Genomic DNA, 26548 nt, shown 5'->3' on the forward strand with positions numbered 1-26548 from the left:
TGTCTCACAACAGTGGACCTATTTCCAAGACCGCTGGGAGAAAACAGCAAAGAAGACACCCCAGACTAACACACATGAGAAAGTTAGCACTTGACAATCAAGCTTCAATACCCCTGTGAGCTAGACAAATATTTTACAAATGGGGACACACAATGTGCTTCTCTGCATGATGTTTTCACTTGGCAGCAAACATGTATTGCTTCCATATTGGTTTTATAGAAATGATTTTAATGCAGCATAGCAAGTTAAGGCCTTTACATAGGTTGCCATAATTTTAAATAGTTTTTTTTTTTAAAGAACGTATTTAATTTGGGAAGCATAAAGGTGCAGCTCCACCTGGTAGATGAAAAGTTCAGAATCTGGCCACGGTCTTAGTTCTGATGCAGCCTGTACTTGGCTTCGTAAGAAAGCTAGTGCTCATCTCAGCAGGGGGGAAAGCTTTTGGCGCACACCATGTGTGGTTTATTTGTTTAACAAAAAGGAACTCTTCAAGGGGCAATACCCACTAAAAACTAGTCTGCAGCCTGACTAGCAAATAGCTACATTGCATTGCAGTAAATCTGTGTACCTGCAGTGGGAAACATCCGACTCACTTTTGCAATACTACCTATGATGCTGTTGTAATTCTGAGTTTTACTAAGTGGCCAAGTTGTGTACATTTGACTACACAGCCCTGGAAATAGACGGTGAAATCAGAGAAATGGTTTCAAAAACCTTCTCTAAAATAAGCCACTACTCTGAAAAGTCCCCATGTTAAAACTATAAACTTGCATGAGTGATCTCAGATGCATAAACATACAAATCACATAAGTATGATTGTGTGCCACATGGCTTAAGGAGAAGAGGGAGGTTCAGCTGCAAAAAGGGGCCAGGCCTGAAGTTGAGAGGGAAATCCTTACTCGTGTTTGTCAATGTCAGTCAAACCTAGGACTTTCAACACCAAAACCCCACTGGCTTCTGTTGCTTGCATTCATGGAAAGAAAAAAAACTTTAACAGCGATAATAAAGGTGCGCAGTCACTGGGACCAGCTGCTCGAGGAGACATGATTGCATGCACTAGGCCAGTGCATGTTTTTCATTTTGTTTTGACTGCTTAGTGTCAAAGTTAAAGTGCTCTCACTAAACGTATCTTGACCACAGGGGATGTATGGAGTACCGTGGGTTATTTATGCTTTTACATTTAACATTGTACGTAAGCGAGGGAAATGTGGTCTAGATATAATCATCATAAGGTGGTTGCACAACTGATTGAAAGGCTGTACCCAATGACTAATCATCAATAGTCTGCTGTCAAACTGGGAGGATATATCCACTGTGGTTTCACAGAGGTCTGTGTTGGGTCCAATACTATTCAATTTCATTAACAGTTTGGATGATGGAATGGAGAGTATGCTTATAAAATCTGCAGACACTATAGTGCTGGGAGTGGTCGCAAGCTTTGGAAGACAGGATTAGAACCCAGAGTGATCTTAATTAATTAGAGCATTGGTCTGAAATTAACAAGATGAAATTCAATAAAGTAATGCACCTAAGAAGGAAAAATCAAATGCACAACTACAAAATGGGGAATAATTATCCAGGCAGCAGTACTGCAGAAGAGGATCTGGAGGTTATTGATGGCATATATTTGTGATGTGCAAAACACAAATGTCACATCTATTAACAGGAGTGTCAGATGTAAGACACAGAAGGCAATCATTCTGCTCTACTCGGCACTGGCGAGGCCTGAGCTGGAGTAGTGTGTCCAATTTTGGGCAGCACACATTAAGAAAGATGTGAACAAATTGGAGAGAGAGAGTCTAGAGGAGACTAATGAAAATAAGAGGTTTGGAAAACCTGATTTATGAAGGTTGAAAGAATTAGGCATGTTTAGTCTAGAGAAGAGAAGACTGAGGGAGACATTTTAAGTCTTCAAATCTTATCTATGTCTGCTCAGTGTAGGACAAATAGTGATTGGCTCCGTTTGCAACACAAGATTGAGATTAGATATTAGGGAAAAAAATCTAACTCTAAAGGATCGTTAAATACTGGCATGTGTTACCTAGGGAGGTTATGAAATCCCCATCATTGGAGGTTTTTAGGAACAGCTTGGACAAACATCTGTCAGCAATGGTCCTGGTTTACTTGGTCCTGCCTCAGCGCAGGCAGCTGGACTGGTTCCTTCCCGCCCTACATTTCCCACCTTTCAGCCCTAGTTATGGAAGGACTAGCAAGGTGCCAGGGGATGCTGGGATTTTAAGCAGACCTGCAATGACCAAGGTTAGATGACAATTAAAATGCTAGCAGCCATGTAGAGCCTTGTCTGTTCACTAGGGCTTCTGCCATTACCGTCCCTGTTGGAGCTGAATCAGTAGACGCAACAGCGAGAACTTTACGAATATTTCCTGGCACAGACAGAGTAAGTGGTGAAGTGACTTGCTCAAGATAACACACAGTAGTTTTTAAAAGAGGGTCAAACATGTGATTGCTAAGTTTTCCATGCTCTCCCCACTCCCTTCTCAGATCATCCCCAGACCAAGCTGCTCTCGATTAGGCTTAGCCATACGTTTATGGATAAAACAGCACCAGCAGCAACGTTAAAAAATAAATATGATTTGGACAGAGTTGTTCATCACAACAATCTGCCTGTATGGTTTCCTAATCCATTGCAGAGACAGATTTTATTTTTTAAATAGTGCTCTAAGTCACCCACCCAGGTAAATCTGCAGCATGGTCCCAACTGGCTGATAAACATGGGGCACTACAACCATCTTGTGCCTTAGCCATGCGCGAAAAATTTCTCAAAACAAGGTTATAACCGGTAGCATTAACAGGGCCAGGAAAACTCTGTCCTGAACACATTGCTTTTCCAGACTACCCACTGCTGCCGGCACCACACTCACACATTTAGGTCCAAGAATTAGCTGGTATGTTTTATTTTTAAAGAACATTCTAAATAGGCTAGAGCACTTTAAGCTGGAAAAAAGCTTTACAACAGCTGCTTTTCCTGACCCAAAGACTCAAACAAGAGTTGCAGCACTGCTGTACCTACTATGACGGGGAAGGAAGATCAGTACAAAGGCTGTCAGTGGAAGGTTTCACGGTAAAAATAAAACAAGTGATCTCATTTGAGCGGGAAAAAGGAAAAGCAGAGATATGGTTGGGTGACAGGCTAATGGAAGGAGTAGTTTCCATTACCAATTGCATTTGCCCTTTATCAAGGCTGCATTGCTAATCTGAAATTGTTTGGAATATCACCTCCTTCCTTCCTTGCAATGAAGGACAGGGGTAATGAAATTGTAAATGGCAGAAGCGGATCCAGGTGTGAAACTCCCTCTATCCTTGGCCATAGGGCCAATGTCGCAGGACAAGAATGCTACCTTTCTCCATTTCAGTTAGAATTAAGTCCTTTCCTACAGGCACTGAATTAGCATTGTTCTGCATCAGTAGGCTGAACATTTCCATCAACTCCCTCCTTTTACAAAGCCTGCCTACACTGTTCTTTCCCGTCTCCATCTGCAGGCCTTCCTTTGGCATGGTGTTCGGTGTGTCACCTTCAGGAGAGGTGGGCTGGCAGGCTCTTCACGACGAGGAGTCTATTTACAAAGCACATTTCCCTAAGGCGTTGCCATTGCGTTGGCTGGTAGCAAACGCTACAGTTAAATGTACCGATTGGTTTCCATGCATTTTTGCTTGTTCCTAACTTTGAAAGAGAGAGTCCTCTTCTGCACTGAAGCTTTCCAGGGAATTATTTTTTAAGTATGGAGGTAGTCCCCATCAGCCATTTTTGAATCAAGACTTGAAGAGGGTGCAGGGAAGGACAGAAGAGAGGATGCACTATTTCCACCCCATTGCTTCAAGATGCAGAAAGCTCACTGATGCTGGACTTTTGATAGTTCAAGCTTGACATACAGGTGGGTCCCTCAGGTGAGGAGCAAGACCTTCGCTCAGTTTAATACAGACAGTTATGGGCATTTGAAAATGCCATTTGGGCATGGGCAATAGCAAATTCTAATTGTACAAACGCATACTGTGCTTGTTAGGTTTGTCTATAAGTGCCCAGATTATGACCAGCAGTGGTAGGTGAGTGTCAGCAGGTGCCTGGTCCCCGTGAGCAGAAGTGAGGACATTTCTGCTTGTCTCCTTGGGTGGGAAAAAAAATTGTAGGCGCTAAAGGATGTAAAAAAGTTAATGTACCACAGAGAGTGCACATTAAAGCAAAAAGTAAGGGAACACAAAAAGATACATGAAGAAAAGTAGGATCCAAAAGACTGAACAGCCCATTGGTATACTCACGCAGCAACAGTAAACTATACACTTACACAATCTGGCCAAACTGTATCGTGTTTCAAGGTGTGTGTATTTAACGATGTGGCAAAGCTAGCAGACCTTTCACTTTAACAGCGCAACCTTAGCATTCATCAACCTAGCAAAGGACTCACCAAGGAAGCACTTGTGGATTTCAGAAGCCCATTTCCTTACTACATATATAGGTTAGCAGTCCCAGGCAGTGTCCTGATCCTTTCTTTGGGGACTACCATAACGTTGCATGGAGACACGGTCTACATAGGCAGACAAACCCCAAGCTTCACACTGGGTATTTGACTGCTGAATGCAATTGGGACCGTTAGAAAGCTCATTCTAGGCTCCGGCCATTCATTACAAGTAGAGAATGTGACTCCAAAAGCAGCAGCTGCATCCTAGAGAAACCAGTACTTATATTTGTCTTGTGGATCTCCTTTCTGTGCTCTGCAACATTATTTATTCTTCTTACAGAGTCTTAAGTTGTTCCACTAATATTTTCCCCACATATTTCCCCCCCACTGTGGGATTTTCATGGCTGACAGGCAGACTGGGCTTTTAGATAAGCACTGCCTTTTATTTCTCTAAACACTCCGGCATTCATCTAGCTGGTTGTCCTGGAGTTACACTCAGTTCATGACCCAGCTGAGGCCATGTGTATTTTGGATGTCTGGTTCAAATGAACTTCTCCTACTTTACCATTCGTCTACAAGACTCTCATTAGCAGAATTTACCTGATTTTAACAAGAACTCTTCTCCTTTAACCTTTCCATCCATATCAACTTGTACTTGGTTAAAAAAAAAAAAAAAATTCCGCTCTCCCTGCCATTTACAACTTACTAAGATAGTCAAAAATAACAAGATATATATATTGTTCACTTGGTCAGGCAGGAAATTCCAAATCAGTCTGAACAAAGTTAAAAAGCAGAAAGACCACCTTAATGTGGCCATCTCTTGTCAAGGTAAACACCAAATTCTGAACACAAACTATGCAATATGAATCAATAGCTTCACTCCCTCTGGGGCACCTGGCACTGGCCACTGTCGGTAGACAGATACTGGGCTAGATGGACCTTTGGTCTGACCCGGTACAGCCGTTCTTATGTTTCCCTTTATCTTATTAAAAATATAGGTTGCTGTCTTTTGAAATGGGTAGAAGAGTTTAATGATCTTAATTAAAGGGCCATAGAGGCAGGTTCACTGGTCTTAATGACTAACCCCTATGGGTATTTTGCTTGACAGATCAGGTATTTTAAATTCAGGGCCTTGACTTTATTTCTGACCATGATACTAGGAAATAAAGTCTTCTGAAAACAGACAACCTTCTGTAACAGATCCTGAAGCGATGCACTTGCACCATTTTGAGAGCCATGAGGCAGTATTTAAGCATACATCCAGTTACTGTTATCACAAGGCATGTGTGAAGATAAGCCCTTTATTATCTTACACCACAGTGAAGGCTTGCTCCTGGTGGATTTGTCTCATCGTTGATATTTTTATGGCAGGGTCTGACCGCAAACCTGCAACTTTCAGAGTGGGGAGGCAGATGAGGAAGACTCTTTCTGTTAAGGGGTGAGGAAGGGAACTCTTTGCTTGTAGCCAAGTATAGCCTTGCCAGCTGAAATCCATTTTCCTTCACATTCTACCTAGATGGCCAGATTCCAAAGTATACTTCTATTGCAAGATAAAAGCTTGTGGATACTTAAGATGATCTCTTCTTCAGTCCCTTCTTCAAAACACAACCATTGCAGATGGGATTGCTTGAAGTTGGTTTGGTTCCTACTTTATAATATTAACCAAATATTTCCTATGTCCTTTGTCATACAAGCCACCTACTATTGGCACATAACTGGTAGTTTCTCTCTCCTCTTTTCTTTTTTTTTTAAGCCTACTTGACTGTAGGTGTTGCAGTCATCTTGGTCCATCTGTTTTGTATTCACGAAAAAAAGTGATGTTCTTTTGTCCAAATTTGTTCTTTAAAGCTTGACAGTCAACTTACAGCACAGCCATTTATGAATGAAATGGGGAAGATATTAATTTTGATAAGTGAGGTCTTGGATAAGCAGGGGACTTCCTAATGCATTAATACATGTCCCAGGACACAACCTTACATTGGATAAGCCAATTTTTCTTACAGACGTTTTGCTAATTCTAATCGGATTGTACAGAGAATTCTTTCAAACTGAAAATATTGGGAAGTATACAAATTCAGCAGCTATTTCCATGATCTGTGACTGAGGGGGAAATGAATTTATGGATAGTGTTGCTGTGCTATTTACACTCAGTTCTTACTCGCTCAGTTACAATGATCTGCTGAAACATTACTATTTTTCTGTTTGTACCAGCCAGAGGATCCAACACTTATTTCTAAAGACTCCTCAGTCAGATTATGCACTTATTAAAAATTAATAAATGGTTTATTTTATATACATATATATACACGTGTTCCAAAAATTCTTTTTATACAGTTAAAATATCAAATTAGTGATCTGGTAACAATACTGTTCAAAATAATCTCTTTTGTATGAACATTAAAATACACGTTTTAAAAGCGTTTCCTTTTAGTGCTTCCAAAGCACAGCGTGTGCCAAGGCCACCTGAAGAATCTCCGTCCTCCTCACAGGATGAAAGAGAACTGAAGTCGGGGACCTGGGAAGCCTCAGGTGCACTTTCATAATGTCTGTAGACAAAAGAGAAGAGAGTCTGAGGTAGATTGTTAGTGACCATCACGTGGTAACAGTCACAGGGCTGTCTTTAGCTTTCATTAACACAGAATAGCAGGTTCTTTACTCTGATTCAATCTACACTGAAACGCAAGTTTATAGGCATGGCTATCAGTTCCTGGGAACAAGACCCTTGTCTCTGTGGTGGCAACATGCAATATTACCACATGGGTGTTTTTGGGAGGTTTTCTGAACACACAGGATCTTTCCAAAGAGTGCAGACAGTGTGCATGATTGACAGGCCCCATTTTTAATGCAACCTGCTGCCTACAGCACGTAAATGTCTATAAAGACAATGTTCAAATGAGTACATTCTCATCACCTGCAGGAGGGGCAGCAAAGGTTATTTTCTTCAGCCTGTTGAGTGAATAGCACCCTCCACAGGAAAAAAGCCACACCTTTCATAGCAAATCCTTAAGGTTACAGCCCAGCTTCTGCCGACAGAGGTTCTTAAAGTTAAAGCTCCACTGCTTCTTCTCAGACTCTGACAGTAAAAATCACTTGACTGCCAAGATGGTGAGGGCATCAGCCATGTCTTTCTTCATTCTTCTGTGGCACAGCAAACTCATCCCTGATCCATGTGTATCTTGCTGACACACTGTTATCTACTGTTGACATGATTAACTCTGTTGGGTAGACTGCTGAACTCTATTTCCTCTAGTATTCTCTCTAAGTGTTGTATTAAGACCCGTTTTTTAAACCTAAGAAAGAGAGGGGGAGTAATTTAATGTTGGTTTAGCTCATATTAATTTTTTCCCTCCAAAATAAAGTGACTTTCATATTAGTCACCCATTCAACATACAAAATCACATTTCCAGAGCTTCTCTACATCTTCAGTCAGAGATCTTTTGTATATTTCTGACTTTGTTATAGTACTTTAAATTAGAGATGGGCCCAAACTCAAATCTCGTCTCTTCAAGGACCCACTTCTACATTTTAAAAATCTACAACACTACAGAGCTATGGTAAATCAAGACAACAATCTGTCAATCAATAATCTGTCAATATTTCTTATGGAGTTATTTATTTGCTAATAACAAAGTTCATTAAATGACCAATATTTTGGAATAGAAAAAAAAACAAGATAATATTCTTGGGGAAGTTTTGATTTTACTGCCACGTTCAAGATTGCAATAAAACAATGTAATCTGGGTTTTATATTTATTTGCAGTGCCTATACAAACCTTGCTGCTTCCTTGATAGCAAATTCAATGAAATATTTCTGAATTTCCATAGGTCCTTGCACTTCCTCAAGAAGAGCGAAGATTTTTTCGTAATCTAAAATAATCCAAACAGTTTTGTCAGTCAAGAGTGCAGATTTAAGAAACTAATCTTTCAAATGTGGCTTCAATAAAGATCATCATCCAAGAGAAGAAATTAAGCTCGTAATTTTGCACTTCTGCTATGTCTGAAAATATATGCAAGACTAAAGACAGAACGCTATTTTGTGTGCAGAAAGTGTCTGATAGCAAGAATTTAAAAGCTACTGAAGTACTGGTTGACTTCAAGTGCTGCACCTGGGAAGCTGAATTCCATTAAAGGTCACTAGAAAAAGTAGGATTCTGCAGTAAACTAGCCTGTTCTCACTTTATCCACCACAAACTGTGCACATATGCCAAACTGTCAATGAGCTTCAACTCTATGCTGGGAAAGCCATCTCTGGGAGCACGTTTAAGATTGGACTTGTGAAGGCAAGTTAAGATTCTTCCTTCCGAAGGTTCTCGATTTATGAAACATTTGTCACTTAACCAAAATTTATTAAAGCTATTTTAGCCATTGCACGAAGATCACATGGCAGCACTGTTTAGCAGCTAGATTAGATCAGAAGTGAAACCAAAGGCAGTGCTCTCATCTTCCCTACTATTTACTCATATTACAAAGCTACGTATGCTGGCATGATTAACAGATCCAGGACTAGAACAGCAGAGGAATTACACATTGGGACCAGGGTGCATTGGCAGAGTCACAAGTAAACAGATTTCTACAGCCCACCAACCTGACCCATGACTGGTTTAAGCCATTGCTATTGGTCTTTTCACTTTCACGAGTGATTCATGAACTCTAAAGGTAAGCAGCTTTGGCAGAAGATTCGTCATCTATTAATATATGCTTTTAATTTAAGTTCCCATTTACCGTATGCAGATTTGATAATATGATTAGACTGGCATCCTCTACCAAACAGGAAGCAAAGAAAACCCTCACTCAGCTACTCAGGTGCAATTTATTTTATATGTTAAAGATGAACTGACATGCTTCTAAAAACAAAAGGTTGCTTAAGATCTTACATCACTAACAGAATAAGTGTGTGTAACTTATGTTGCAGAAACCTCAATTTGCGTAAGTGACAAAAAGACCCATTGAAAAATCCTCAGTTTGAGAAATTAGTAAACAATCACCAAAACCCAAGAATACTGCATTAAAGAGTCCTCTGTTATTTTAAAATTACTGTATTATATCATAATTCTCAACATATTAGTAAAAGGTTCTGTAGCATAATTTGGAGAATTAATTAATTTTTAATCAACTACAGCAGCATGCTGCTATTCAATCTTTGAGAATTGGGAAGAGTATGAGTGTGTGTAAATCATAAGATATGCTGATCAGTGAAGTTCTACTGTTAACTTCAAATATACTATTCAAGTGTTTTTACCTCCAAGACATAAGCTCTGGAGCTGTTTTTGTCCTGAAAGGATGGCATAACCACAGTCATCAAAAGGAGAGGACAGAGTTGCTTTTCCTCACAGGATTTTGGTGCTGGAGATATCACTAAATTTTTTTTGGAAGCAGAACTGTGAACTCAGGTCCTAGTAGATTTGTAAGACTCAAATCACCTCTTTTTAAGTCTATCTATGTTCTCCATTAATCATCTTAAAGTCTTTTCATGTTTAATTATTAAAAAAAAAAAAATAAAGGCACTTCACTATCAGCTGTAAGGTTCCAATTATGGAACATTCCAAAACATGTGCTAGTTACATATGCCTTCCCTTTTGGGACAGAAGGCTGAAGGACATGGGACATATTGCAGCAAAAGCACATCGTACATCACAAGTGTAGCATAGCACAATAAAATATCAGACTTCATATGTTCAAATAACCATTCCTGAAGTATGTCTTAGATGTGGAATTACATATTTTCAAAAACATAATTAGTGCGAGATAAAATGGTATACTTTAAAGGTGCTGCACCTTAATTGTTCTGATATCATTAAATTACATTCAACGTCCAACAATGTTAGAAAGTGTTTTCTCCACCACTACCACTCTTACACCCCAATTCATTTATCCAACAGTCCAAGAAAGCCCCTCCACCCCCAAATCACCGTATATGCAGCAATTCCAAATCTAAGGGTATAAAACTGTATGTAATCTGAAGTAATGAACTGTATTTTTTAAGTAGGCCATACCAGGATAGACATTTGATACTTACTTCTTCCAGGCTTGCGAACCTCCTTCATCACTTTTATTTTGATATCAGCATTGTTTCCTTCCAACATAGTAGGTGTTATTTGCAATGAGTCTGGCACAGTCCCAGAGGTAGACTCCAGTACCATTTTTTGGTCATCAACAGGCATGCTGTAATTTAGAGGTCCTTTAACAAGTGCATTGGTAGCAGATTTATGATCCAATCCATCTTCACTTAAGCAATTGAATTCATCAGGCAAAGAGTCCAAGTCATTTGGTAGCAGATCATCATCCACCATAGCAGCAGGAACTGATGGGACCATTTGTATAGACAATCCGTCAATCTGTTTGTCCAGTGACTGACAATTTTCAGCCTTCTTCCCTCCATTAGCATCTTGAACTACACTGCTGTTGGCATCTGCAAGTTAAATTATGCATCATAATCAGTCCATAACTCTAGCATTAAAAGCATCTACAGGAGATAGCATTTAAAACAAGAAATCGAAAGGACCTCTTTGGTCATCTAGTCTTATTTCCTTCACAGTGCAGCACTGTCCCCACATTGTCCCAGCATTGTCCTTTAAAAGACTGGGAGTTTGTCTACATGGCTAGTAAGGGTGAGGAAAACAAGGTGTGAATGTACAGCACACTGGCCAGCTGCATGGACCCTGAGACTTATACACTAAAAGTTCTGTAGTGCACTTTGATGCACTCCTGTAAGTAGCTGGGTAGACAAGCCTCAACTCGAAAGCAGTGGTTCCCAAACTGTGGGAAGCAGCCCCCCTAGGGAGTTGCAGAGGAACTTTTTGGGGGAAGAGGGGATGCAGACAAGAGAACTTCCTCAAAATATTTCCCAGAGCTAATCTTTTGGAAAAACATCCAATCTTGATTTAAAAATGGTCAGTGATAGAGAATCCATGATGATCCTTGATAAGTGGTTAATTACTCTCACCATTAAAAATGTACATCTTATTTCCAGTCTGAATTTGTCTACCTTCAACTTCCAGCCACTGCTAGACTGAAGTGCCCATTGTTAAGTACTGCGGTGCCTATCGATACTGACAGACTGAAATCGAGTCACCCCTTAAGGGTCTCTTTGTTAAGTGAAACAGACTGAGCTCTTTGAGTCTATCACTATAAGGCAGGTTTTCTAATCCTTTAATCATTCTCATGGCTCTTCTCTGAACCCTCTGCAATTTATCAACATCCTTCTTGAATTGTAGGCACCAGAACTGGACATAATATTCCAGCAATGATTGTACCAGTGCCAAATACAGAGATAAAATAATCTCTCTCTTCCTTGCTCTCAAGAAGTGCCCCCTCTCGCCCCCAAATCAAGACTTTAAGCTCTCTGAGGCAGGGGCCATTTTTGGTTCTGTTTGTACAGCATCTAGCACAGTGATGGGCAAAGTACGGCCTGCGGGCCATGTCCGGCCCTCAAGCTCCCTCTGGAGAGTGGGGTTGGAGGCTTGTCCTGCTCCGCTCAGCTGGGGAGCGGGATTGGGGGCTTACCGTGTGGCTCCTGGCAGCCAGGGGGTTCTCGGCACGCTGCCCACTGCAGTTCCCACTGGCCGGGAATTGTGGCCTATGGGTGCTGCAGGAGTGGCACCTGCAGATGGGACATGGCTGGTGCCATGCCTCCGTATAGGGGCCCGGGCCCAAGGTTGGGGTGGGGTTGGTGCACACCGCTGCCTCTGGGAGCTGCAGGGATGGTGCCTGCAGCACAGAGAGCTGCCTGGCCACACTGCTTCCAGGAGCTGCTTGAGGTAAGCATCGCCCCGAGACTGAGCCCTCTGCACGCCCCAACCCCCTGCACCCTCTGAACCCCACGGTCCCAGCCAAGAGCACCCAATTTTATCTCCATAAAAGTATTCCTCCCCCATTTGCTGTTTACACTCTTCTTGGTGATTTGTTCCTCCTTCCCTTTAGGAGTCATTTAGCCGAGCGTGCACATATCATTTTAGTCTTTCCTCAAATCAATGCCTCAGAAATCTTCTCTACTGAGTAATGATCTGCAAGCTAATGTATCACAATAACACCTTGGCACCATTACACAGGTATCAAACCTTAAATTGTACTTTCCATCTTCAGATCTTAGATGTCAGGAAAGAAGGAACCCCCAATAAACAAATCAGTAGCCATCTGATGTCAAAAGAACAGACCGGGCCATTCTGAGGTTTCCCAATCTAAGTATACTTGGAATGTCACCAACATTCATATATTTTATGACCAAAAGGATCTATTATAAACTAGTCTGCCCCCCTATAAAACATAGGCCATACAATTTCACAGTAATTCCTGTATCAAGCTCATAACTTCTGTCTATACTAGAGCATGTCTTTTAGAAAGACAGCAAGCAGTTTTCTTCTGTTTCAGCATGCTCAGCAGAAACGATAAAGCAGGAAGAAAAATATCGTTTTTCATTTGTTTAGTTGTCATCCAAGTTTCCTATGAATTCTGTTTTTTTTTTTCAAATGAAAAAATTAAACCACAAATTTAACTGAAAAAAGTTGATTTTCAATTAGAAATTTTCCTGCACCAAAATTTGTTTTTGATTAAAAACTATTTTTCATCAAAACTGCTTTAACAAAAAGATTTTGACCAGCTCTAGTAATAGCCCACTTGTTTAGACTAACAGAGGAGAAACTACAATCTTCTCACTGAAATTAATTAAAACACTTGTAAAAATAATGACATAACCCTTCTCCTCCTTTTACAAACTCCTTTAGGTAGCCAATGGTTTCTTGCACCGGTACTTTTATCCGTAACCCAGGCAGGGTTCTGAACTGCAGTTCAGCGTACCTTTGTGACCTGGGATGGCTTTGAGGTTAGGATAAGATGGTGATCCTGAAGCAGAGGGTGGTCCTTTTCCACCAACATGATTAGTTATAACAGGTGGTGACTGTGGTCTTCTCAACAGTGGCGACATACTGCGTCTTCTCTTTAGCGATGCTGGAGTGTTGGGGTCTCCTGGACGCTTAATTTTGTTCTGAGGCCCAGCAACAAATTCATCTGCTTCATCAATCATCATACCCTGAAAAGAGAGACCAGAAAGTTCTATTTGAAACAGAGATTTTCCACGGATATAACTAGAGTAAGCCTCCTCAACTCAGCTGGCTTTTACTACTCCTTGTAGCTATCTGAAAACACAATGCAGACATGTCTAATATAAAGTGCAATATTTCAAATGTAGACCAGCTTAGAACGGAAAGCATTTACAACAAAAGCAACATGAGCCTTTGTATCCAATTCTCTCAGACAACGTACTTCAAGAATGAGAATGGTTCTGAAGTTAGAGGAATAACTCCACTCTCCACTGACCTGTCTGAAAATGTTACGGAGCCTGCCCTATCATGTATTGGTGAAAAAATAACCAAAAATAAAGCAGGAATGTTGTTCCTCCTACCTTCTTATCCTGTTTGAAAGGATTGCCAAATGTATGAAGCCTTTTCGGTTGGTCTGGATCAATCTCCCGAAGGGGAGAAGGCATCATCTTCAGGTATTCCTGGTAATTTCCCATTTGAGCAACAGGAACACTGTGAAGGCAGTCTGCAGTGGAACAACACAGCGTTACTTAGTCTATTTTAAGACCAAGATGATGTAAAGAACATACACATTTTAGATTACTAGCATTAACCCTTATGTTCTGATGTGCCGCTATGGGGCTGAAGACTGATATGGAGCACTAGGAGTGATAAGGCTATCAAAGAGCTACATTTATTACTTGATGTGGACAGAAGGGATGAAGAGAAATCATTCAACCAACTTTTATCCCAACCTATCCTTATCAGCCCCCACCGTGAAGCACTGTGGGCACGAGCTTTGCTGTAGGCAACTTAGGAATAACATGCCCATCCCGGCCTCAGGCACTGTCACAAAAAAAAACAAAAGAAAAACAAAATTCTGCCACAGAGCTCTCCTTGAAGCCTGTGTTTAAAATTTAAAGCAAGCACTGAATTCTCCTCCAGGGTAAAAGCTGAAGTAGCCCCTTTTGAATCCACTCCCCAGCAAGAAGACAGGCGTTCTAAACAGCATCCGAGTGACCCAGCACACAATGCACAGACAGACATGTCTGGAGCACAGCGACTCACTTCAGCATAACCCCAGTGTAGTTATTCACTATTAGCAAGAGAAAGGTAGCTATTTACCTTCATCCTGTCCAAGGATAAGCTTGTGTGTTTTCAGCAGATTGGTTCTCATTCTAGTTAGCTGATCTAGAAGACTGCGACGAGGAATATCATAAGCATTTCTGAATGCCTGTGGCTTCAAATCCTAGTTTTTAAACAAAGGATATACATTTCATTTAAGCCAACCATTTTCATCTACAGAGAGAACATACAATGGAGGATTTTAACAATGTTTAAAAATTATTATGAAGCAATCTCTACAGGACACATCAGTACTAATACTCTCAGCTCACTGAACTAACAACCATGCAAACTCACGAACTATCAGATGTATTTTTCTGCAAAGACTGTCATTTTAAATGATTAGTCTTTGTTCATTTATACTTTCTAACAGATCCACAAAGCATCTGCAGAAAAACGTTACCTATTTTTCTATCCATATGTATGCCTAAACTGTGGTATCCGTAACTTCTGTGTACAGTAAAAGCAATTAAGAAGCTTTTAAGAACAATTACATTATGTGAGAGACAAGCACAGGGAGACAATCATGCACAGCCACAGTACATTTACCTTGTTTAAGAGTCCTATATGGAAGCCAGCAAATTCTTTAACATTCATTTCAGCCAGTCTCAATGGAGAGTCACCAGTGATCCCTTGCAGCAGCTGCTTAAAATCCCTGCTATGAACCAGGGAGAGGCCACTGGAGTGATTTTTCACTTTAATTCCAGTCTCTTGTGGAACTTTCTTACCCACCGAACCTATTATTCGTTCCGACTCAATTTTTGTCTAAAATGGAATTACATGGTATTAGAGAAACAATCAGTAAGCATAAGTATAAAACTCTCAATTACTTTAAGAGGTCAACTGCGCTATAATTTGACTCCCAACTGCTCAAGGAATTGAGAATTACATGTCCAGGGAGAGTCAGTTTCTAGGCAACCATGCCCCACTATGCCAACACAGAAAATATCTGCATTCAGCTAGTGCTACAGAATTAGAGGGGTTACAAATACTACTACTTTTGCTGAAAGTCCAGCAGCAATAAAAAGTAAGAAAATCAGAGGCATTTTTCTTTGAGAGAAAAAACTGAGTTGAAGTCAGAACACACTGTGATACTAGTATTTAGGATACCAGGGTTATCCTGCCACAAAAACTATATGGTTTCAGACTTTTGGGGTTGCTTGACAACTTACTGAAAAAATAAAATAAAAATTTGCATGCAATTTGCTTCCTTGCTCAAAGCTATTCAGTAAAGAAAAACAAATTACTTCTGCTATTTACACTGAAATTTACAATGTGATTTTATTGGATAATGGGTGATCTTACTTAGGTGAGTACAGTAAGCATTTTTTACTTTTTCCAAGAGTACAAATGCATCCACTTTCATATTTACAAGAAAACAACCTGATCCCCCAAAGAAACTTTCTTTTTTATGATCAGTTCCGTCACAACTCATTAAGAGTTCTTCCCTCATTTTAAAGGACAAAGCAAGTACATAGAATTTCAGACATTAGCTGCCTTTATTCCATTGTCTATGTAATGCCCATATGTTTTATCTGAGTCACCTGTTGTGGATTTCTGTAAACATTACAATAGTGTCCTCAAACCATTCTGATCCTATATACCAAGTACATAAGAATTTGTACAAACACTCATCAAAAATCCCCCAGATGTATTTACATCTACTGAATGGTCAATCATGTCGGAAGCCTGCTTGAAACTGTTCATTTTTTGAGGTGAGGGGTTTTTGTTATATTTAAAACTGCATTACTTCCCCAACACTGACCACAGGTTTTTTCATTACCTATTACTAAATAATCTGATCCTATTAGAATAATACCAAAAGACACTGAGTAACAGCACACTCTGTTGGACACATGGGAAGATAAAGGGCCTCACCGAGAAGGGGACTGGGGAGCAAGACATCACAGGGAAAGTGTGTTCTCCATGCTTAACTTTCAAGAAAGAACTGAAGATACAGATTTGATTTGCTTAGTGTTCTGTGCCACAGCCACCCACCCATATGATGGGAAGGTAAGGGAGCTGAGTGGGGGCAGACAGATGACCCTGCCTCATGTAAAACTCAACTCTTCTTTTAATATCAACTTTCAGGCAAGAGCGCTATTCTGTATGGCCAAAACTTTAAATACTTCAGTAATGCACATCCAGAACAGACACTTACTGCTTCAGTCTCCAGTGGAGAGACAATTTAAAGTGGCTAAGAACAAGCAACTTATTTTAGCCATAGCGAATATTAGCAGTAGAAATACCAAGTCTAGTTGGCAACCGTCTTTAGAGTAGAAATCAAACAGATGCTTTAAAAGGTAGCTGGAAAAAAACAAAAAACAGCAAAAAAAAAAACAAAACTCTCCTTCCCATCCCACTCTACTACTTATAGAAGCCACAGTGATTGGCTCCAAAATGTTTTAGGGGTTCATCCATATATAGCTATAGAGAAAGTATGATACAACAGTGGAAAACCCCATAGAGATTAATTTATTTATAATCTGAACACAAACTAAATAATAATCAATGCACTTCTAATTGCAAAGGTTTTATCAATACTACCTGTTGGCTGAGTTTTTTAAGGTAAGAGATAACACTGTAACTAAGTCCACAATCTAAATTATCTGATATCAGATTTGGAGCTCCCATCATCCTTAGGGCTTTCTTTAATGGCTATAAGGAAAACAAAATACACAACAGTAAGAGAATAAATCTTAAAAAAAAGTTTTAAAAAATAAATTATAGGAAATTAGGGCACATGGTTTAGTGCTCTAGCTTTTTGCTTTTGGAAACTAGAGTTCAAGTCTACTCAAGTAACGTGTGATGAGTTTGGTGGTCTAGCTAGCTTGCAGTGGGCTTTATGCCGCTATACCAGCATACCATGCAATATGGCACCACTGGCAATTTTCACTCAAAGGCTCAGTACTAGAATAGCCGGGATGATGCAAGTCCACACAGAGGTGCATTGCCCAAGCTACGCACAAAAGCTTATGTTGTACCCACCCTCATCTGTCTGGTCAGGCCAGTTCTGTTGGTATCACTTTCCTGAGGACTAGGAATTCACACACATTAAGAACCGTAAACAATAATCTGCACACACTTTAATTACAAAGGTGAAGTCTAAAATTCACTTTTGACAAAAATTCAATCTAAAGTATATTTTCAGAATGGAAAAATTTAGTATTAAAGAGATTTAAAATTAATCTTAAAATGTTTACTGTTGCTAGTAGCACAGAACATGCTTGGGAATTAAAACAAAAACAAAACAAAGTACTATCCTTGACACACACACACAAAACAAAAACACAAAAGGTTTACTAACTAAAAGTTCATAGTTAGTGTTCAAAATTTAGGAAAAATGGAATGCAAGATTCTAGTTATCAGCCACCAATCTTTCTACACATAAAATATGAAAATACACATACCAATACGTAGTAAGGAGGCATTGTTTTTAAGTAGCTGTCAAAAGCCTGTCGCCACTTCAGATTTGGCTTAAGTTTGTGAACCTTAAACAAGTCATCTGCAACAGAGAAAACAAGATTTGATTACATAGCCCCAACACTAACTTTTGAACAACACTGCAATAAGTCAGTTTTCCGGGGGAAGGGGTTGGGGGGGTTTCCAGGGGCCTTCCCCACAACAATTGCCCTTAATCTTAGATTCAAAGAGTTTGCATCCTCCATACTAGCTACAGTTTTGACACCAGAAACCATGCCTGATATTATTACAGCAACCTTACAGTGGAGGTTGCTTATATGATCTCACAAGCAAACTGAACAGGACTATTTAAATACTGCATACAACTATCAACTGGAGGAAGGGAGAGAATATATGCATCACAGCAGCTTTATATTCCTCAGACCATTTATCAGAATTCCTCAATAAAAGTAAGGCTTCCCCATAACAGATAAAACCAATCCACATTAACCTTGGCTGTTTCTCATATTTTGAGAAGCTTTCAGGCATCTGAGCTATACTAAAGATTCAATCTTGACTTGTGATAAGCTAAAAGATATGGAGTCGTGGCTGCATATCAGAGTAGGAAAAAGCCCTACGACATATTTATTTGCTGTACAGGTTACAATTTGTAATCACAATCTCCAAACATTTGCTGTTGAAGGGTATGTGGAGTTCCAAATTCTTGTGCTGTTCTGGATTAGTCCATATGCTGCATTATCAATTTATCAACTTGTGATTTCATAATCTCTGCTCAGCAGGTCTGCAGAACGCTGGCAGAAAGGAAGCTAGAGAGTTTGGAGGAGATGGGGAAACGGACATCCAGTAGGAAGTTGGGCAGGGCTACAGGCACACGTACAGAAGGAGGTTGTAAGAAGAAAAAACATGGCAAGGAAAGCATTTCCTCCTTGCTGAACTTTCAGGAAGATCTAACTGAAGAGGCAGATTTTACTTACTCAGTGCACTGCATAAATGGAATAGATGTTTCGCGTATTTTCTATCTTAACTACAGGTATTTTCCAATCTAAATTAATTCTGTGTCCAAAAAATATAAAAATAAATAAATATATATATATCGAGGAGTTAAGGTTCCCTTTTAATCTGAGCATATTTCATAATTGGCAGTATTATCTAATTAGATCTGCGAGGACTTCCTATGCTTGGGTATCTGACGTTTATTGCAAATACAAAACAATCCTTTTGCGTTGTATTGTAAAGAAGTCTGTTAATGTTTACATGTGCTTAATTATTTCACAGTGATATTCTGATGTTTCAAATAAACTTAACCATATCGTTCATTTATATGAACTCCGTGTCCTGGTAATATGCAAGCTATGAAAACAAGCAATTCTTTCAGAAGTTGCTATCTGCAGTACAGATGACTCTATATATTTTATTGCATATGCACACACACAGCTAAATCAACGAGCAGACAAAAAACTGACAAGCGTTCAATGTCGTGACAAAGTTGTAGCGTGAAACATCGGCCACAATAAGCCAATGATATATTTTATTAGTGGTTAGTTCCTTCCTATAAAGGAGGCTATTTAAGAATATAAAGTACATGTAGCTTGATGGTGTAACCATTCATAAATAGTATGATTAATATTTACAATATGCATTGGCCCAACTAGTTACGGGTACCCATACTAGAGCATGTTGCAATCTAAGAATTTAGATGTTTGGATACCAAAGTTGCAAAACGTTGTTTCAATCAGATTGTGTGAAATGTAAACAGAGCTTTGACACAGACATTTAAGAGTTGCTGCAGAACCTTCATTCTGTTTACACTCAGGGCCTCGCAGATAGGGTTGCCAACAACAGTGCAGAATGGACAGCCACTGTAACAATTCCTACCCTCCAAGTAAGAAAGAAAATGGCTACATTTTCAGGCAGGACATAAGAGTTAGTCTCTATCCCTCCTGTCCCCTCAGAGTTCAAGGAAGGACAGGGCAGAGTTACAAGAGGAAGTTCCAACATTTGGGTTAAATTAATTGTGTTGGCCTTTATCTTAGACCAATTTAAGGCAAGAAGAGTTCCAATATAATTAGTCTGTTCATAATTGTGATAAGGGGAGGAGTAAGCTCTGGGTTGCTAAAAATTCATGACAATTTTGCAACACCGGTGTGAAATTATCTGAATTTCTATATGCTCGTATCTCAAGCTAGCAGTTACAGCTTTTACGCCTCTGAAATGTACTTTACCATGGTGCTCGGCCAGGGCAGTATGCCAGTCTCTATGTAAAGAAACTTCACACCAATTAAGTTATACCGTTCCTTTCCTAAAAGGATACTCTCAAGCACTTACGGGCCACAATTTAAGATTTATTATCAACAAAAAGATTTTAAGCCAACCCTATTCATCATATTTGTTTCAAAGATATGTCAAACTTGTCTTCAGCTACTCTCCTGCAGACAGTGGGCCAGAACCTGCAGGGTGCTGAATACCCTCTGTTTTCTGAAGTCAGTGGGAGCTGAAGGCACTGAAATTTTACAAGAGGGGCTTAGAACCTTAGGATGGACTCACATGTTTGCAGCTAATACTATAACAATTCAAGAGACCCAAGTGTGACTACGGACTCACTGCAAACATAGATGAAACTGACCAGTCTGTTTTCTTTACTAGGTTAAGACAAGGTACAAAATTTACCCCAAACCAGCAAATGGTGAATGGCAAATTAGAGAATTTTAAAATTCTGTGTTAGTAACAAATCAGGAAGCTAGTTTACTTTTAATTCAAGAAGGTGGCAAAAAAGAGTCAGCTTTAATTATACAGAAGCATCCCAATTATCTGGGCAGCCTGTATGACAGCAAGTTTGTTCAGATAACAAGTTTGCATAATCTGACCTGAACTCAATATAAAAATGTTTTAACAGATTAAAGTAACAGGAAAAACACTGCATCCTTTATTACTGTGTTCCGTTCTGTTCAATTACACTTGTGAAAGTGTGACTGTTCCCCTCTAGCGACTAATCTATGTATAGAAGTTCCAACCCAGGGCCCTGCGGACTAGCAGCTGTCTAGAGGGCCTCCTGGTACAGTTGCGCAACAGCTACAACTCCCTGGGCTACTTCCCCATGGCCTCCTTCCAACACCTTCTTTGTCCTCACCACCGGACCTTCCTCCTGATGTCTGATAACGTGTGTACTACTCAGGCCTCCAACAGTATACCTACTCACCCTCAGCTTCTTGCATGCACTCCCAGTTCCTCGCACACACTTCCCCTCCTCTGACTCCCCCTGGCCTGACTAGTGAGCCTTTTTATAGCATCAGAGAGACCTTAATTAGAGTCAGGTGCTTAACAGCCTCACCTGACTGATCAGGCTAATTGGAGTCAGGTGTTCTCATTAGCCTGGAGCAGCCCCTGCTCTGGTCACTCAGGGAACAGAAAACTGCTTATCCAGTGGCCGGTACATCTCCCTTCTACTACTCTGCTGTTCCCAACTGGCTTCAGTCTATCACAATAAACATTTATGAGCCTTCTATTGCCTTCGAGCTAATGGACATGGTCCTTTAGTTCAGCAGTACTCAAAGCCGGTCTGCTGCTTGTTCAGCGAAAGCCAGTGGCGGGCAGGGCCGGTTTGTCTATCTGCCACGCCTGCAGGTTCGGCTGATCGCGGCTCCCACTGGCCACAGTTCACCGCTCCATGCCAATAGCAGCTCTGGGAAGTGGCACAGGCCGAGGGATGTGCTGGCTGCCCTTTCCACAGCCCCCATTGGCCTGGAGCAGCAAACTGCGGCCAGTTGGAGCCGTGATCACCCGAACCTGTGGACACGGCAGGTAAACAAACCGGCCCGGCCCATTAGGGGCTTTCCCTGAACAAGCGGTGGACTGGCTTTGAGAACCATTGCTTTAGTTTATGCAGTAGAGGCTCATGATTTTACATCCAAAGGTCATGGCTTGCCCATCCCCAGAGACGGTCCAGTCAAGGGCACTGTTATGGAAGTATGGAATAATCCATCATAGAGTACTCCCTATGCCCACTAGTGTAAAAGCAGTATTTGGCTCTGTAATACTATGCCAGAACAGTTCATTTAGCTCACAGGGGGGGAAAAGGGCAGCTTTTGGATTTTCAAATATAAAATCACCTCTTGCAATCTCTCAAGAAGTGTGTGGGAGCATCATTTGAGCTGGTTCAAATCATAGGGTCTCCACAGAAAACCTACACTTTTCAAGTATCAGAGGGGGAGCCGTGTTAGTCTGGATCTGTAAAAGCAGCAAAGAATCCTGTGGCACCTTATAGACTAACAGACGTTTTGGAGCATGAGCTTTCGTGGGTGAAAACCCACTTCGTCGGATGCATGTCACTTTTCAAACCGCTCAGTTTTGAGTGCATGTAAGCACCAACATGGGGGTTCAATTGATTTCCTTCTGGCGTATTTTATTATCTGCTACTTCTCCAAACACCTCCAATGACTCTTCAGAAGAATATCCATGGCCCTGTTCTCTCATCAAAGCTCACCCTCCACATTAGTGCCTCGGTGACTAGGATCAGCCAGGAAAGAGTTGTGTAAATTGCTCAGCCAAGCTAACACCCTAGATTTCATCAATAACTTTGATCTTTGCTGTGTTACAATTTTAAATCCATGGCTTCATTTATGCTTTATGGCTTTGGCTTTTCAATTAGCCTGCTCTTCTGCAGACATGGGATGAGATCTGTAAGTGCAATGGCCTTGCTGATTCCATTTCAGTGGTGTTGTTTCTTTGTTAGGAGAAGACATTTGGAAACTGGTGTAAGAAATTAACAAGAGAAACAGTTGTTAAGCATAGGTCAGTCATCGGATTAAGATTCTGATGTATCAGAAAACATGACAACTCCATCCCTGGGCCCAATGCATGTAATATCATGGTACACCACAGACCTATCCAGGAGAAGTAGTACCTTCAGAGGCAGATTTTTGTATTTTATTGTCAGGAGAAACTTGGAGAAGCAACAGACAAGGATTGCATTTACTATTCTGGTGTTCTTCTGGTCTTCAGAGTGGACAGCCTGCTAGGTTAGAACACTATGATTCTCTGGCATTCAGTACAAGCAGGTAGAGTATGCATGTGCCAGATGCACTAGTACATCCCTCATGGTCACTCTTTGGCTTTGTAAGAGCAAGGGCATCCTCTTCTGAGCTACAGACCAGAGTTTTGTCAGCCTGACACCAATACTACTAAACTTGCTCAGATCAGACCATCACACTGGACTGTTTGGCTCCACTCTCCCATGAATGGCCATACCTGTCAACTGCACTCACTGGTTCCCTGCAAAGCTTCAGATTCCTAAGTCTATGTCTTAAAATTGAGAAACTGTCTCTAACTGTGGTATGATTTTACATCTTTTAGTCATTGGTCCCAGGAATTCACTTCACCAACTTGGCAAAATCTTCCATTTTCTTTAGTGTTCTTAACACTGGTATTCATAGGCTCTCTCAGGCAAAACTTGTTCCAGGATGTCAAATTAAAACCTTCCCTTTACCCACCAACGGAATAGTGGGAATAAACGAATTCAAGAAAGAATGGTCTTGTAAGCAGCTAGCAACACTTAAAACACACAAGGTCTTGAAAACTTCTTGACAGACCCAGGGGGCGCAATATATTAGGGTGGTTCAGATTATGTTTATCTTCTTATACTGTACAACTCCCCCCCCTCCCGTCATGGAAAAAAGGGAAGGGGGAAAGTTTATCTGCATTCCACCCTGAGCATCAACGTTTGTCTCATTCCCCAGATGCAGAGCTCTTCCAATAGAATGGTGGACACAGGAAACATTAAAACAGCTCTTAGAGCAACAAGACAAGTCATGGGTGATCAGAGTAAGTTACTCTTCCTTCTCCCCTGTAGAACATCAAACCCCTGGCTCATCAGAAAAAGGAAAGAGTGGTTTATGCAATCAAACCAGTCTTCTTGCTCTTCTTTTAAATACAAAAACATATCAAAGATGTCAAGTATTTTTACAAGTGTCTTTGGAAATATTTAAGAGTATACTGTCAGTTGGTAAGTACTTGGCAATTTCTCCCATTGATCCGAGGACATATATATTCAGCAAAAAAGCCTTCTTTTAAGTTCATTCAGAACTGTCACTGAACCTAATTTCACCAAGCCTCCCATTCCATGGATAGAAGTGTTCAATACAGTGATAAGAAACAGCTCAAGATACATGTACTGGATGTGTCATCACTGTACCGCCATGGTAAACATCCTGTTTACGACTCATGCGTTTGAAAAGCCCCACCCTGTCATTCAAACAGCACCATGCAGTTTAATTGTACAGACAAGGTGCACCACATGCTTGAGGTAGTGAGCAGCAGAACAGCACTGCACATGTTGCAGAGGCACCTCTCTTACATTCTTGTTTTCCACATAAAATGGGAAGACTCTTCACCTCTGAAAATAGGGTGGGGGAAGAAGTGGCAGATCAAAATGACTACACCAAATTTATTTGTATCCACTGATGGCCTCTGCTGGACTAGCAGATCTGCAATAGAAGTGGCAGTTCATCAGATTTGGTAGCAACCAGCTCTCAGAAAGCAGGTGCTTTTAAGACTGAACTCCAAGACCTAGGTGTTGGAATCATCATTAGGCTGACATACAAGCCATGAGTTAATGTTTTCAACTAAGAGAAGTGCTGATTTGCTGGTGGATTATGGTGAGGTGATGAGGTGTATCAGGAATATAAACAAACATTCTTGCACCTTTTCTTGCCAGAATAATGTATGTGACTGTTCCATATAATACGAAAAATAATGTTTTAAAGTTCAATATTTCCTTATCCTAAATCTTCACTGTTATTTTGTATAATTTTTAAAACACACTGGCTCTATAAATAAAAGAAATAATAGCACCTGGGAAGCAATTCCCTCTGCCATTAGCATTTTGCCATGGGAACCAAAGTCTTTACACTATAGCTATTACAGGGCCTATTCATGCACTACTTCTCTAGTATTATCTCGCCTGTGGAAAGCGAGCTCATCATGAAAATGAAACATTTGGTCCTCGAGGGGAAACGCTGGCGGCTTTGTTGCTCTAGACCTGCTTGCTCGTTGCTACTCTAAATTGCAGTATTTGACTTCTCTCTCCCCAACACCCCTAAAAAGTCCTGCACCTGACCTTCCAGCCAAAAGTAGGATGTCACAAGAGCAACTGCAAAAAAATGGAGATACCAAATCCTACATGAGGGAAAAGAATGGAGGTTGAAGCTTACTCCAGGTTAAGGAAGAGGCTACGTGTCTAGGAGGTGAACAGCATCAAACATGCACTGGAAGCAGGTAGCTCTCCTCCTCTGCTGGAGAGAAAAAAAAAAGGAGAGGGGGTATGAAAATCCTCTCCTCCCAAATTATATTTAAGAGTTTGCAACATTCTATACTCTCTGATCTCCATTATTTTAACCGATAAATTTAGGCAGCACATTAGCCATCCTTATTTTTATGCTGTTAACTTGTCCGATGTACTGTATTACCTACCTAGCAGAGGAAGTAAAGCAGGATAGTTGTAAGGCATCACAAAGAGGTTTACACAGGTTAAAGTAGTGCTTGCTTTTAAATACCCAAACGGATGGCCAAGTTCACTGTATTTTCCACTGTTACTCACAAATACCTGATAAAGAACATAAGAAACATTATATTTAAAACAAAAAACATTCTAAAACGTTGCACATTTATCAGAATAAGTGCAATCTGATTTTCTACTCTTTTTAAAGGGGAGAAGGGGAAAACTGCAGAAAATTGCTGAGTTTGATTTTACCTGTATACCTACAACTGGACATGCACTTGGGCCTGGTCTACACTGGGGAAGGGGGGAGAGGGAGGTGAAATCCATCTAAGTTACACAGGTTGAGCTACGTGAACAACATAGCTGAAGTTGACGTACTTAGATCCACTTACCATGGTGAAGACACCGCAGTAAGTAGACAGCAGACGCTCCCCCGTTGACTCCGTCTGCACCTTTCGCCCTGGTGGAGTACCGGAGTCGACGGGAGAGCGCTTGGTGGTTGATATACTAGATGCAATAAATCGATCCCTGCTGGATCGATTGCTACCTGTCGATCCAGCCAGTAATGTACACATGCCCTTAGACTTGTAAATTATATACACATCAGAGATGTAAAGATACTTAATCATTTAGTCCATCCCATCAGGGTGGGACTGAACTCCAGAGCCTATTTTCTAGTGATTTGTTGACACTATATTAAATGGCTCTCAAGGGAAGTGATAGATGCTCCACTGCTGGACACTGTTTAACAGGCTATATCTGATCTCTGTTGCAGGTAGATTTTTCTAATATTTTGATTTATAAAGTTCTCCCTAAAACATATGCACAATTAATAAAAAGCCTGATTTTTCATTCTTCAATACATTGACACACACACTCAAAACTAAGGAGATATTGCCAATTTGTAAACATGAAAGTTAAACACAGCATTAATCCTCAGAAGACTGATTATTAAGATACGCACTTCTCTTAAATTTGGAGGATGCCAATATTCTAGAGGTTAAACTTGTAACAATGGAGTGGAGTACTATTTTGAGAAATAGACATACACACATTATTTGGCAGCTAAGAAATTTGTG

The 26548-nt window shown here is 40.5% G+C and overlaps 1 protein-coding gene across 8 annotated transcripts in view; it reads right to left on the minus strand.

Annotated features, from left to right (window-relative positions):
• Positions 1–2088: 2088 nt before the first annotated feature.
• Positions 2089–26548, minus strand: part of LOC115657270 (integrator complex subunit 6-like) — a 60214-nt gene continuing 35754 nt past the window's right edge. The window contains exons 9-19 of one of the 8 annotated variants that reach the window (XR_004001943.1): positions 25442–25574; positions 17965–18059; positions 17102–17212; positions 15104–15319; positions 14555–14678; positions 13813–13955; positions 13209–13440; positions 10432–10824; positions 8189–8282; positions 7403–7705; positions 2089–6961 (exon numbers count right to left, since the gene is read on the minus strand). Coding sequence is in view for 4 of the 8 variants with exons in the window: in XM_030574870.1 (XP_030430730.1) it covers positions 7606–7705; positions 8189–8282; positions 10432–10824; positions 13209–13440; positions 13813–13955; positions 14555–14678; positions 15104–15319; positions 17102–17212; positions 17965–18059; positions 25442–25574 (1641 nt within the window). In the remaining 4 variants the exon portion in view is untranslated. Of the gene's footprint in view, positions 7706–8188; positions 8283–10431; positions 10825–13208; positions 13441–13812; positions 13956–14554; positions 14679–15103; positions 15320–17101; positions 17213–17964; positions 18060–25182; positions 25264–25441; positions 25575–26548 lie in introns of those variants that run through there. The other 7 variants (XR_004001942.1, XR_004001945.1, XM_030574870.1 and 4 more) reach the window with 7 other exon arrangements.

The sequence above is a fragment of the Gopherus evgoodei genome, chromosome 9, assembly GCF_007399415.2.
Source record: "Gopherus evgoodei ecotype Sinaloan lineage chromosome 9, rGopEvg1_v1.p, whole genome shotgun sequence".
In the NCBI taxonomy this organism is placed as follows: domain Eukaryota; kingdom Metazoa; phylum Chordata; order Testudines; family Testudinidae; genus Gopherus; species Gopherus evgoodei.